This window comes from Crassostrea angulata, chromosome 10 (assembly GCF_025612915.1).
Source record: "Crassostrea angulata isolate pt1a10 chromosome 10, ASM2561291v2, whole genome shotgun sequence".
Lineage (NCBI taxonomy): Eukaryota > Metazoa > Mollusca > Bivalvia > Ostreida > Ostreidae > Magallana > Magallana angulata.
In genome coordinates, this window is record NC_069120.1 from 41,795,896 (window position 1) to 41,810,882 (window position 14,987).

Here is a 14,987-nt window from a genome sequence, read left to right on the forward strand (position 1 = left end):
CTAGTCCACATGCAAAACATTGTTTACTAAACAATAGCTTTATAGATCATAGAAAATCACTTACATGCAGCTCTGTGCAGAATGCATCCAATATGTCAAAGTGATTGTTACATTCAATGGGGAAAAAGTTCAAATTAGTGCTCCGCTACATGAAAACTTCATAATACATACATGTTGGTCCTTGTTAAATAGGGGACACTATGACAGATGGAGGAACCTTCACAGCTCAGGATTTAATAAATTCTTCTATACAAATTAAGTTTAAATGACCATTATTTGTAGACTCAAGTGCCACCTAGATAGAAATCTTATTCCCTAGTGCAGCTCATTAAAGCATTGGCTGTTAAACTGTGTAACTCATTCTGTACATGAAATATATACAGACACATGTAACAGTATTGTAAATTTCAGCGATCCATGAGACAAAAAATGTCAGAAATCCCTAGAGACAACAGGGCAGAGAGTTGTTAAAGTTATCTTTTATGGTTGCTCTTCAGAAGTCTGCCTTTAACGGGTAATACTTCTAGATAAATCAAATGTCCTTTGTGAGTTATCTAATCGTGATATAGAATCCACTAGTATACATAGCTTATACATTTCAAACATTGGAGTGATTACATAGAATTGACAGAATATGGTCAACAAATTCAACCAATTCAAACATACCTCAGCCATGTTGAAAGTTACATTTAATGAAAGAATTGAAAGAGCATACATGTAACATATAATTCATGGAGCTACTTTTATTTTCACAGTACTATGGGATGTGAATTTGTTGGTAACACTGGTATTTACATTTTTAGCCATAACTTAAGTTATAAGTAACAAGAAATATCGAAAACATAGCTGACCTAACTGTTGGAGTCTAGTATCATTCAGGATGGATTTTTCAAAAGATAAGAGGATTTTGATTTTAGATCAAATACTTCATAAGCAAAAATATCACAAGTAGATTAAATTCTTGATAAAAATCAATGATATAAGTCAAACGAAAATGAAAGTCAACATATTTTGATTCACAGATGTGTGTTTATCAAAAATAAAATGTCCTGGAAAGATCTGCAGTATCACCAATCATTAGTGAAAGGATAAAACGTTTATACTGTATATATGATTTAAAAAATACCGCTTAAACATGTGTTAACAAATTTACCCATAATAAAGTTCATAATATCGTCGATCTAAAGTATAATTTAAATTCATCAAATTAGCTTCTCTATGGATACATGTACCGTTATATGCAAAAACATTATAAATATGTGTTTTTTAAAATGTAACATACCAAGTTTCCTTATTCTATCGACATGTACATGTGCACACACATCAATTTACAAACCTCTCGTGTTGATGAGGTACTAGTAGATGAGGTACTAGTGCAAACAGCATTAAGTCACTTGACTCAAAAATTAAAACCAAAGTAAACATGTCAACCACCCCAAAAGAGAGAACAAAGAAAAAAGAATTAAAAGGAGAAAAAAAAGCTCACCAACTCTCATCCTTAAATCCTGCAAAACTGAACAGCGTATTATCCTCAGAGGAAGATGATGTGACATTGTAACACAAACATGACAGGAAGTTAAGCGACCAGCGTTCCGGGGCCAGGGTAAGAACTTACATCCTGAAATCTCTTGATTCAGCGCAAAACGAAATTCAAGTCAGAATTCAACAGGAAATGAAGGAAAACAGATCACAGCTAGTTCATACATTCATGAAAGGATGACTGTTTATGGAAGAACAACTGTTTTAATTCCATTTTATTTGCTTTACTTTTTCCAGGTTTGTATACAATATACATGTATATATACCAGTACCTATAAACTATTTATTTATCCAATTTCGTCTCCTTAAACTTCAACTGTCTAACTACATGGACCTTTATGTCACTGGTTTTCTGTCAAGAAAAATCAATTTCTAAACAACTCCCTTTTTAATTTACATGTACCAGTATAATGGTATTAGAAATTCATAATACGTGTAGTGGTCTAGTACATGTGGCAACTCCCTACATTGTTGATTTTAATGTATCATCTGACACTAAGCTGATTCCTGGTGTAACATGTGTTGTGTCACCTCAATAAAAACAAAAACTGTACAAACTAGATGGAATGAAACAGTATGTCTAATTCTTGTCTCTTTTCTATGGGATTTTTTTCTCCATAAAGGACACTTGGATTCAAGGAGAAGTTTGACTCGGGAAGTTTGACTCTGGCATTTAAAAGGACGCAGCCAGCTATTATGATTTTGTTAAGGCATAGCTCTTAAGACAATCATAAAATATGCTACTTATATAAACATGCAAAGTATCCCTGACTCTGTATCTATAAATGTATTCATAATCAGTTTTTAGGTAATTATGTTAATGTGTATCTGCTCACAAGTAACATAGAAAGAGGTATGTAAATGGCACTGAAATTATTCATAATGATTCATTCAAAGCATTTGTTACTACAAGTACATACAATAATTACAAAAAAAACAATTATCATATATTCAATACAAATCGCCTATTTTTATGATATTTAAATAATAATATTAATGTACGAAGTTACATACTTACAATTAATCATAAAAATATGCAATTTATTTCTTAGAAAGTTTTAGAATTTTATAGTACCGTAATAATAAAAATAATATTGATTCATGTCATTATTTTTTAAGTCATAAAAATAATAGTAACATTCTACCTAATTTAAAAAAAAATAATAATAAATGGAAACAATAGGCAATGAATTCCTACCAGTAGTTATTGCAAGAATTCAGAGTTTGCTGAAACTGTATGTTGGATTAAAAACAGTCTTTGCACCTTTTGCAATTTTTTCAATTCTTATAAATCCTTACAAGTAGAGAAATGACATGATGCAACAACTGTTTGAAGTTTCCCAAAAATAGAAATAATTCATGAAACAAGAAAAAAAAAATCAATTGAAATTTGAGAAGAGGAGCAAAGTTTAATGCCAAAATCGAAGTGATGTTTGTGAAAGCTTTATTGAAGACTACCATATAACTTTGACATCTTATACAACATGATCAAACAAAAAAATTCATTTGGAAATTTTTAAAAATGGGTACTTTGAATGAAATCACATTGAAACACAATTATTTATAGTGTATGTATCTGTTGACTCACTTTCAGGGGTTTAAAGCTTAAAACATGTCAAAAGAGAATAGCAAATATCCCACATTAATGTATCACAGAGAATGTTTCCTATCAAAAAAATAATATATATAAACTGGTTATAAAGGCGCATGAGATAGCAGATCATGGCAATTACAGTACAGCTGTCCATCAGGAAACCTGATACATCCTATAGGCTATTTGCCATATCTACTATCTAGGGATACTCATTTTCTTTCTTTTTTGGTAACAAATCATCATTTTTTTTTTTAAAGTTTGAATGAATGAATTGTCAAAAATTTAACAACACTCCTATTTTTTTTTACAAGTGAGAGGGAAAGTTCAGAACTTAACAAGGAAACTTTTCGGCATTATAAGAGAATGATTTCTTTTAAAAAGTTGCCAAAATCAATCTAATTTTTACTTTTACTCACTTGTTATTTTGATGTTCAATCACAGTAATCGAATGCATTTATTTCGACGAAACATTCTTTTGAGAGTTCTGTTTCTCAGTCCTTTCTTTCTTTGGGAACTCTTTCGTACGTGGAGGGACAAAACCGCATGAGACAAAGTAAGTCGTTCGTTAAATGCATGCGTTATATTCAATCTCTCACCAGAGGGCGTATTACGCTGTGCTTCAACACAGCTTGCGGAACGCGCCCTCTGGTGAGAGATTGGCGTTATATTGTACATGAAACGAGCACCTGCTGAGATTATATTCGTTCTTCAATGTCAAATGAAGTAAACATTAGAAAGCTCTTCCCAATGTCATATAGAACAACAGAGTATAATTTAATGCAATGAAAATGAAAATTATTATTGTTAGGCAGGAAAAGTAAGCAATAGAGCACACACGCACTTTTTATACGTTAATGATATACATGGCTAGGTCACATTTATTTAACCATTTTACATATTTAAGAATGATTATTAAAGAATTAAAAGAATCCTTATTAATATGTAAACGGTGTGACCGTTGGACCGAGCGCAGATTTAACACAGTGTAGTTTGATTTTTGTATAATAAAATCTATTTAAAACGCACAGAGTAAGATCCGCCAGTATGGTTGCCTACTCAAATCATTCGTCAAAGTTAAACTAAACGTCGCGTGCTCAGTCTACATTATGACGTCATATTTCAAACGTAAAACGTTAAAGTTTTGTCTTCGGAAATAGCCGAAGAGAGTTACGTGATTCCGAATTTTTTATTATTTCTTTTTTCATTGTTCATCAATTTAATTCATATGAGTGTCAATGTTATAAAATTGAATACTTTATTCAGAATCTAAAAGATCAGTTCCTTGACGTTTATGTTTTTATTTTCCATCTGATAATTGATAAGACATACATAGAACTAGTCGTGTTTCTTGATTGAAGCACTATTGAAACATATCTGGTTTCCTTTTTAATTTCTTTTAATTCAAATTACCTTCTATTGAAACACTGGAACTTATTTAATCGAGTTTAGGGGCAATAAACATCGATAAGTACCAGTCAATCAATGATCAAACTAACTTTTTAAAAACAAAATGGCTGCCAATATGGCGGCGCCCAGGGCTGGAAGAAAATTTTTTTGGCCTTAGTACCCCTGATTCAACTTTCATTTTTCACTGATTTTCTTATATATACGTGTTACCATTAATCCTCGCTTCGCGAGGCGGGCTTCGCCCGCCTCTCGCTGCGCTCGGTAATATGTAAACGGTGTGACCGTTGGACCGAGCGCAGATTTAACACAGTGCAGTTTGATTTTTGTAGAATAAAATTTATTTGAAATGCACACAGTAGGATCCGCACATTGACTAGGCCTACTCAAAGCATTAGCCAAAGTTTAACGAAACGTCGCGTGCTCAGTCTACATTATGACGTCATGTTTCAAACGTAATACACGTTTTATCTTCGGAAATAGCCGAAGAGAGTTACGTTATTCCGAACATTTTTTTATTTCTTCTTTCATTGTTTATCAATTTAATTCATATAAATGCTGCGGTGATAAAATTGAATACTTTATTCAGTATCTAAAAGATCAGTTTCTTGATATTAATGTTTTTATTTTCCATCTGATAATTTGATAAGGCATACATAGAACTAGTCGTGTTTCTTGACTGAAGCACTATTGAAACTTATTCGGTGTCCTCTTTTATTTCTTTTGATTCAAATTACCTCTTATTTAAATATTGGAACATTTTAATCGAGTTTAGGGGCAACAAACATCGATAAGTACCGGTCAAACAATGATCGAATTAACTTTTTAGAAACAAAATGGCTGCCAATATGGCGGCGCCCATGGCTGGAAGAAAATTTTTTGGGCCTTAGTACCCCTGATTCAACTTTCATTTTTCACTGATTTTCTTATATATACGTGTTACCATTAATCCTCGCTTCGCGAGGCGGGCTTCGCCCGCCTCTCGCTGCGCTCGGTATAATTCACTGTTGACTTAAATATTTCTGAAGAAACACAAGTTATTCATTCATACAAGAATTTTTTTTCATGTATTATGCAAGTTGCTCACATATACCAGAGCTTCATGTTTTTACTTGGATGTAAATTGAGTACAGGATATTTAATTTTTTTTTTTCAAATTTGAAGGAAGCAACCATGCACATGATGCAGGTAGTTCTTGATAAGTGTTTTACCAATATACAAGACACCAGAGCATAAGATAGTCCCTTATGATCATCAGTGTATTCAATATTTGTTTGACTTTATATTTTGAATAGTGTTGGGCTCCAAATATAATTAAACATTTCTTTAAATTGTGTTAATTGTTATGCATATTTATGATAGGCCTACATGTATTAATCAAATGTTCACCTGTAACTTTAAATAGCTAATAGCTTGTATGTAAATGACCTTAATGTTCAACCCTGAAACAACTGAAAATGACTCTGAGGAGAAAAATGATTTATTGTCATAAGATGCTACTAAAATGACAAAAATCAATGTTTGTGATCATGTTAACACACAGATATTGTTGGTCTATATACAACATCACACCAATGCTACAAATCATATGTTAGAATTAGTCAATAAGTCTTAATTGGTATGATACAAGATAAAGAGCACTGCATTAAATGTTGAAAAAAGAAAATTACAAAAACGAAATTAATACATGAATTGTCTGCTCTTGGGTTGTATATCAATGTATAACCCTCTTGACAATTATTTATTATATCTGCTTAGTAACTTGAAATAAATCCAATCGGCATTAAAATATATGTTAGTTCACATACATTCAGATTTTGTTATAAATCATATCATAAAAATTACTGATTAACAATAATATCTACATTTCATATCAGTTAAAATTGAGAATACATTGTTAGTGTTAATAGGGGAATGCTTGAATTCAACGCAAAGAAGATTCTTGTCGAATGTTGCATACTTTAGACTTTGTAACTAGAAAATGTACTTTTGATTGGTGAAGACTATTTAAAATCAAGTAGGGTGATTTTTCTATACTCTACCTAAGCTTGACATTTACCCTTCAGAATGTAAGCTTAAGATAAAAAGCATGGCAGTTTTCAGTATATACACTGTAAGATGGTGGTCTTTGCACTCATTTTTCAAAACATTGTTTTAATACAAGGTTTATCCTTATTTCTTTAACTTTTGTAGAGGAAAAACAATCTACCAGGTACAGATATTTAGATGCTCTGATACGTTTAAGACTAACAGCTACTTTAACAGTTGAAAACACTAGTAGAGATGCTATAGATTTAAATAGTTGGGATCCAAATATCTTGGACGGAGATTTTTCAGTGGTGACTATATATTTTGTTTCTGTTCAGCTTTTAATCTTGAGCTTTATATGTAAGAGATACCAATAAAAAGTTTTATGTGGTACATTATCAAATTTTAAATGTAATTTACAAAATGGGCATTTACAAACCTACAATTTCTCTTTGGATATAGAACTCTTTCATTCAACTTGATTGGCTAAAAATCATACTACAAAATGTACCAATCAACATATATATGTATAATAAACATCATAGGATGAAAAACAAGCACTGTAAAAAACGTGATTTTTTTTGTTCATTACTAAAATATTAAGCCTTCTATTTCTACTTTTTAAGCTGCATATTACGACTAGAAAATGGGGTTGGTCTTAAATAAAAACGGGACTTTAATATGCATTGAAATTTTGGTAAGACATTCATGTAATGGCTAAATTTTAACTGGTAATAGAATTGTACAAATGATATCATGTATACCATATGGCTTCCAGATTTAAAAAAATCTTTCAAGGGAGGCAAATCTGGCTGTGCATCAACTACATGTACTTGAAATAATGACCAGTCAATTTTGACTACCATATTGGAAGATGATTTATACGAAGCTACTAAACTACAAACAGAATATCATTAAACTTTCAATTACACTCAACAATAATGTTTTACGAAGTGAGATTTCACACTAATGAGCAAATATACAAAAATTTATGATTTCAACAATTCCAACTAGAATTAATCTCTCACTATTTAGAAGTGCAAAAATTTCCTCAGAAGCAGTCAACTTTTCACAAGCAATGACATGCAATTCTCATATAACATTTACATATGAAAAGAGGAAAAAAAACACCATAGTAGCTCGAGCACATTTAACTTAAGAGTATTATATATGCATAAAGTAATAAATGAAAAGATACCAGAAACAATTAAGATCTAGCTACTTTGAGGTGGGAAGGTTTAATTTTCTTGTGTATGATGGCCCACAAGAACAAAATCACAAACAATAAACAAGGCTCATAGTCTTCTGAGCCAAAAAATAAATAAGCTTAAACATTTGTATTCAACCTGCTTTGAGAGAAAAAAAATCATGCAAAGAAAAGTTGAAAGCAAATTAGTCACAGTAAGGTGCATCGTATGACACATACTGGACCGGTCTTGCACATCTGACTGAAACAAATTCACAACAATAACAAGGTGTGGAAAGGGAGAGTGGTGTAAAATGGTCCCTAAGATATCAATAAACAAGTTGTATTTTTAAATTCAATTAATCCCCCCCCCCCCCAAAAAAAAAAAAAAAAATTGTATAAGCATTGATATAAGAAGAATCTGAACATTGTGCAATAATTTACTGTTGTAAAGGCATGATAATTGTCAAATTTAAAAAGATTCAAAAGAAGTGTGAAGTCACTTTGAAGGAGCTTGTTGCTTTGCTTTGTTGTGTGCAGATTGAAATGTGTGTATTAGACTCATTTAGTTTCAGTGGTGATTACTATATCTTAAATTTAAAAGAAGAGGAATTAATCTATAAAGTGGTCACTTGTACATGTAAATTTTAAATATACAAGAATATAATACATGCTACCTTGTGCTCTGTGTAATTTACAATGCAATACATTAACCTGCATTCACCAGGTTTGTGAAAATAGTGTTTTTAGAGCATAAGATTATAAATTTTCACCAAAGAACTCAACCTTTTTTTTTTTTTTTATCTCGGGCTAGATCATTGTACATCAATCAGAAAAAAAACTTGTACATCAAAAAAGGGAGAACATCTCTTCAGAAATATGGTACATCAAATACATACGGTAAATATCAATATATAGAATATATCCAAACAAAGATATCATATCTCTCTAAAAACAATAAACAAAATTGGTATACAGTCATGTATATATAATATATAAATAAATGAATGGATGAAGAGAAGAAGAGGAAAGAAACCAGTGAAGGATCATGTTTGTCCATTTTGGTATTTACAAGAGGAAATTCAATGTTATAGTTCCATAGACATGAAGAGAGTTCTCTCCCTTCCTCATCCTTGAGAACTAGGATCACATTGTAAAAGACGAACAATGGAAGGATCGCTTTTTGCTCCTTCGATAAATTCTGTCAATGACAGCTGTCCGTCAAGATTCTTGTCCATCTGTCGGAAAATCTTTTCCGTCCTTTTCTCGGGCGTGGCCTCATCTTCTGGCATCTTCATTACTGTGCCTACCATTTTATAAATAGCCTGTGGAATAGACGAGCAAGGGAATTCATTATAGTCTTATACCTATACATCCATATTTTACAGTCAATGCACTTTTATCTGTACGTGTAAACATGTATAACTTATTAGAGCCAACCATATGATATCACCTACATGTACGGATGCTGTGTTAACCTTCTACATAAGAAAATCAATAAAGTATCACAAAATACTTTACAATATATGAAACCCATGAAGTATTGACAGCCATTTTTTATATTTTCACTATTCATGGAATTCCATTTCACATACAAGACTTCTCCAATTCGTTTACAAAACCAAACACGTTATCCATTGCAAAGTGCTATACTCTCAAAAAGGGCATTTTTTCCATTTGATCAATGCATTGTTTTTACAAATGCACATGCTCAATTCCTTTGTAGTGTTTCACTACTGAAAGATTGTAGTCTTTACTGGTGATATTTGGGGAGAGGATATTTTTCTACAGAAAAATTTCTTTATTTTTTAAAATCCCAAAACACTGCAACAAGCATTCTTATGCATATTGATCCTACTTAAAATCCAGGTTTATAATGAGGCAATAATTAAGTTTAGTCAATAATCCCTGTAACTAGTGCACATGGCAATTTCAGCTATTACATGTTACATGCATATCGTACAGTACATATATCTATTAAACATATGATTTTGATCACTTCCATCATAAATTATTTACTGTGCAGGTTAGTACAACTGTACGGAAGTAAAAACAGATGTCGAGGGAGGCTTTTTTTTATTCCATCTACCCTAATGTAAATATTTTAGCATGCAACATAAAAGTAACATTTGCCTTATGCATTAATCATGCGTAAACTTGGTTAATCGGCCTTCAGAGGATTATGATAGATTGATTACAGTTTAGAGGTCACAGTGGAGCTTCCCATTCATAATCGTCTATGACCACATCTGTTTTCGTTTACAACAATAAGAGAAAAATCATAATGACATTTTCTGTGTTCCGTTCCTAGCCCCAAGACAAGGGCTGGTGGCTGCAGACAAAATCATATATCAGGTCGGGACACAAGTCGCAGGACCTATGGGGAAATCCAATTTCTGCACTTAATACTTTGCTTATTCATAAAATAATACTACGCATAATCTTGAGATAAATTGACAATTTCTAGGAGCAGTGCTTGTCAATATTTGTTTAGGAAAAAATGATTATGTGTATACAAAGTGTTCTGAATCTGCAAACTTCAGCAACAGACCAGACTTGCGAGGTTTCGTCGGAGCCCAGGACCAATTATCTACATCAAGGCCCATTATCGTACTTTTTTAGAATGATTTTAACTTCCTTCCTATACAAATTCCACCTGAACATGCATAGATCATTAATGTTTGTATTGGTTATCAAGCTGAAAAATACTTTCATCTAAGATACAGACTAAACTCTACATGGCAACATTTTCTCTTGTTTATTGCTTTAAGAAAGGTCAGTTACAAAAAAAATTCTCAGCAACTATTGAAGCAGAGCTAAGGGATTGAAAAAAAAATCAAAATAAATCTCAAAATAGATTTGTATTTGACATTTAAAAACAGAACCTATTTTGCAATGTTTTCAGTTCTTCTGGTAAAATTTGTTATATGTCTATACATTAACATACCCAAATAGAATGAGCATGTTATTTAATTGATGTCTAAAATATCTCCTTACTGTGTATCAATTCAGCTGCAATAATAGTTAATTAGCAGTTTTTTAAGAAAAGGAAAAACAGTCCTGATATTTAAGATGATTTTTAATGATTAAATACCACTAGTACAACGTTTCAATGAGTGAAAACATGGTCTCCCCTGCTGTGTTGTACTAACATGCTACTGTATACAGGGTTGTTTTCGCCCTGTGTTATTTTTGCCCTTTTTTTGCCTAGCTTTGAATTCTCCCAAAGTTTTGTTTAAAGAGGGATAAATTGAGACATTATAGAATTCGCCAAGTCTTAAATTGTTCGCTGACAGTGAGGTGAAAGTAAACATATTTCATGTATTTTTAAATACATGTTATGGAGATAAAGAACATTCAAACCAGTTCAATGGATTTTCTGCACCCCCACAAATCAGACACTCACCGTAACAATTTCTAACATCTCCTGTTTTGAAATGTATCCATTTCCATCCAAATCATACATGCTGAAAGCCCATCTGAGTTTTTGTTCTAACTTTCCTCTTGATGTAACACTTAAAGCACAGATAAACTCTCGGAAGTCTATAGTACCATCACCGTTCTGATCGAAAGTCCGAAACACATGCTCAGCAAACTTCGATGCATCACCGTAAGGGAAGAAATTTCCGTAGATTTTCTTGAACTCCTCGACCGAGAGATGGCCGCTGGGACAGTCTTTTATGAAGCCTTTGTACCACTCCTGAAGCTCATCTTCACTGAATTCCGTCTGACTTCTGAGGTCCGCCAGGATCTCGGGCTTGAGCTTACTGTTCTGTTTCCCCATGCTGAGTAGACTCTACTGCACTGGGATATCACTCACGTTCCTGAAAAAGAAAGCCAGAGACGACCTGTCACTAGTTACTGAGAGTTTAACCGTCCTTTATCATTCTACCAAACCTCCAACACTAAAAACTATCCATCAACAAAACCTTTTGTAGTAAAAAATACATGTTATTATCATAATCTCCTTCTTATTCAAATTTTGTTCATATTCCTTGCCTGAAAAGAATTATTTTATTTTTAAAGAATAATGGTTCAAAATACTACCACGGTTCACCTACCTTTGTAACGCTCTAAGATTAATCCAAGGTTTTTAAATCCTTCATAAACAAGCAATAATTAACCCCAACTTCCCCACATATCAAGAAATGTTTCGCATTGTACTATGTTAAACAGACATAAAGCCTCCACAAGATCAAAACTCTGCAAAGTATTCACCTGCAGTGGCGATCCAAATGGAATGATTTTTATTCAGAGTGTATAGTTATTTCATTGATTTGATTAGCGGTGTTTGCTCAGTTACAAAACAGATCGAAAAAGGCCCCAGCCAGGAGAACAAAAAGCTGTGCTTTGTCTGAGGGTAATTAAACCTGTGAGAAAATATTGTGATTCTATTCAACATTACACAAATGATGTTCGAAACTGTCTCCCATAGGAATATTCACAGGAGTCTACCCTTTGCCTTAAGGTCTACAAAATTGATTTGGCTGTATTGCTTTTCTGCAGGCAAGACGTTCTACCATATCTACCCTAATGATCATTTTCAAAAATATTCAATAAAATAGGTTTTCTTAATCTGTTAATATAAAATTGGCACTAATTGTAAAAGACAACATTAAATGCAGGACACATGAAACTCTTCATTCCTAACACCAACGGTTAAATGCATTCACAGTAAATACTTAATTTCCGATCATGGGCGTTTATTGGGACAACTACATCACCACTGATCTTTTCATGTTCAACACACAACAAAACATTAAAGCATAACCCAATTTATGTATATTTGATCATTAACAGAATCTCAATTTTACAGTCCAAATAAACTTAGCAGCAGTCAATAATGGCCTTCTGAATTATGTACGTGTATGTGAAAAATCAATACAGAAACGGTGCGATTATTGTTCTAATAACTATCTTGTTTATACCGACAAGCCAGAAAAAAAAGATCTTATTACGAAAAGACATTGCTACAAGAAGTGTTTAACTACAAATCCCATTTAAGGATTGGTCCATCACCAGATTGCTCTTAATAGGATCAAATTACTTGGAACCGGAATTTTGGTCCATAGAAGGAAGAAATTAAAACCAGATGGATTGGGATAAGCACCACCTTAACAGCTCAAGAGAAAAAAGCACCACCTTAACAGCTCAACAGAAATAAACCACCAACTTAACAGCTCAAAAGAAATAAAGCACCACCTTAACAACTCAACAGAAATAAAGCACCACCTTAACAACTCAACAGAAATAAAGCACCACCTTAACAACTCAACAGAAATAAAGCACCACCTAAACAGCTCAACAGAAATAAAGCACCACCTTAACAGCTCAACAGAAATAAAGCACCACCTTAACAGCTCAACAGAAATAAAGAGGTTAGGTCTGTGAGACGTTGCATGGCCAAATGGAATTGTAACCAATCAGTTTGGCTTTGAACTTCGAACAGAAAAAGAAATTCCGACAGTGCCATAGACAGACATTGGAACCTCTCATAATTATTGATACTCATGTATACATGTTTTAATGATATCGCTCTGTGCATTGATAAGTGATGTAACAAAATTTCATGTCAAAGGTTGCATCGTCCAAAAACCCAGATCACATACCGTATTAGACAAACCAATCTAATTAAAATTAGATGTTTGATCCGCTCGCTTACTCGCTACACAAACATGTAGCAAGTAAGCGAGCGGATCAAACATCTAATTTTAATTAGATTGTAGACAAACAAGAAAATATGCAATGCAGTATGTCCAACTAGATATCATACTGCATCTTATAACATACATGAAATGCCAAAAAAGTGGCATATGACAAAAAGTGGCATATGATTTTGATTCTTCAAGAATTATGAATTCTCATATACTTAGTACATGTAGTATTAAACATTTGGAGGGAGCAGATACTGCGGGATGGTCACATGCGTGCACAACTATCTTTTTCAAAATATCAATACAGTAAAACTTGTTGAATCCGGATGTTTTGCATTCCGGCATGTTGTCAAATCCGGCGAAATTATTCAGTTCCCTGACATTTCTTTACCATTTTATGTTTAAAATATGTTGTGCAATCCGGATCTTGTCTATTCTGTTAACCGGCCGCTTTGAAAAGAACCAACTACTTAATATAATTAGTGAGAGTTATCTCCCGTAATCCGGCCACCTATCGATCGGCCTTATACGGGATAATTACTGCTCAATTATCGATCAATTTTCCTTCGTTGCTTTTGATTTAAACAACTGTGAATAGAAGTCCAAACTAGCAACTCATTTCAGTTGATACTGTTAGGTCTTGTTGTAAATAAATACACATTTTTTACTGCTAGAATTACATCTAAAAAGGGGGTTGTGTATTATACTTAACCTCATTTTTTTCAGGCCATGATTCTGGATACCATGACTGCCGATACTGTTTGGAATGTGTTTAATGTGCGTTGTATTGCTCCATTCTTTATTAAATTCACGTTTATTCCCGTTTTTATTTATTAAATTCCCGTAAATTTATCCATTGTTTCTTGCATCAAAACAGTTCTCACCTTTACATAATCAGCCACCTGTTGACTCGTCACGTAATCAATGTTTGTTTAACTATTTCCGGTGATTCATGCACTTGTCTTGTGTCGGACTTCTCAGGTTAATCAGGTGTTTGAAAATTTATCATGAAAAGTATTTTTATCGTAAGTATTCCGTTATGCAATTATTGTTTTCCAAATAGAAAATGAAAATTTGCACCATAATCACGATCAAGGGGGGGGGGGGGGCCTAACATATTTCAGAAGAATTAAATATTTTGCAAGAATAGACGATCAAGATCTATTGCATTAAATACTAAAATTAATTTGCAACAATATGTTCTCCAAACCAGATGTTGCCTAATATGGCCAAATTTTTCAGAACCACCCTCCGCCGGATTAGACAAGTTTTATTGTATCTTGAAATTCAAACTTTTGATGTTTAAAAAAAGTGTTGAATTGGGTTTAAGAACTATCATTTCAACAATATCTTTTTACATATACACATATCAAAGAATTTTTTAAGGGAATTTTGAAAACGCGATAAATCCCTTTTAGTTTCTATGTTGGGCTGTCTGACAAGAACTATTGGTGCTTAGCTTGCAAAATGGATGGCACTAATGACAAAGGAAACTGACATTAAATGTAACAATACCCGTTCCTAATTGTTCTGTCACTGATGATCTTAATTCACTGTGACTGATAGAGATATTGAATGTATG

General features: G+C 32.8%; 1 protein-coding gene across 6 annotated transcripts in view; it reads right to left on the reverse strand.

Moving 5' to 3' along the window:
• LOC128164854 (CAP-Gly domain-containing linker protein 3-like) overlaps window positions 1-14,987 on the reverse strand; it is a 134,987-nt gene that overhangs the window by 10,278 nt on the left and 109,722 nt on the right. Inside the window, exons 1-5 of one of the 6 annotated variants that reach the window (XM_052828890.1) lie at window positions 11,813-13,368; window positions 11,158-11,575; window positions 8,918-9,076; window positions 5,431-5,432; window positions 172-225 (exon numbers count right to left, since the gene is read on the reverse strand). The exons of 1 other annotated variant lie outside the window; for it this stretch is intronic. In XM_052828890.1, coding sequence (XP_052684850.1) covers window positions 172-225; window positions 5,431-5,432; window positions 8,918-9,076; window positions 11,158-11,535 — 593 coding nt within the window. In that variant the 5' untranslated portion in view covers window positions 11,536-11,575; window positions 11,813-13,368. Of the gene's footprint in view, window positions 1-64; window positions 226-1,336; window positions 1,441-1,486; window positions 1,659-3,549; window positions 3,693-5,430; window positions 5,433-8,917; window positions 9,077-11,157; window positions 11,576-11,812; window positions 13,369-14,987 lie in introns of those variants that run through there. 4 more of the 6 variants (XM_052828884.1, XM_052828887.1, XM_052828882.1 and 1 more) reach the window with 4 other exon arrangements.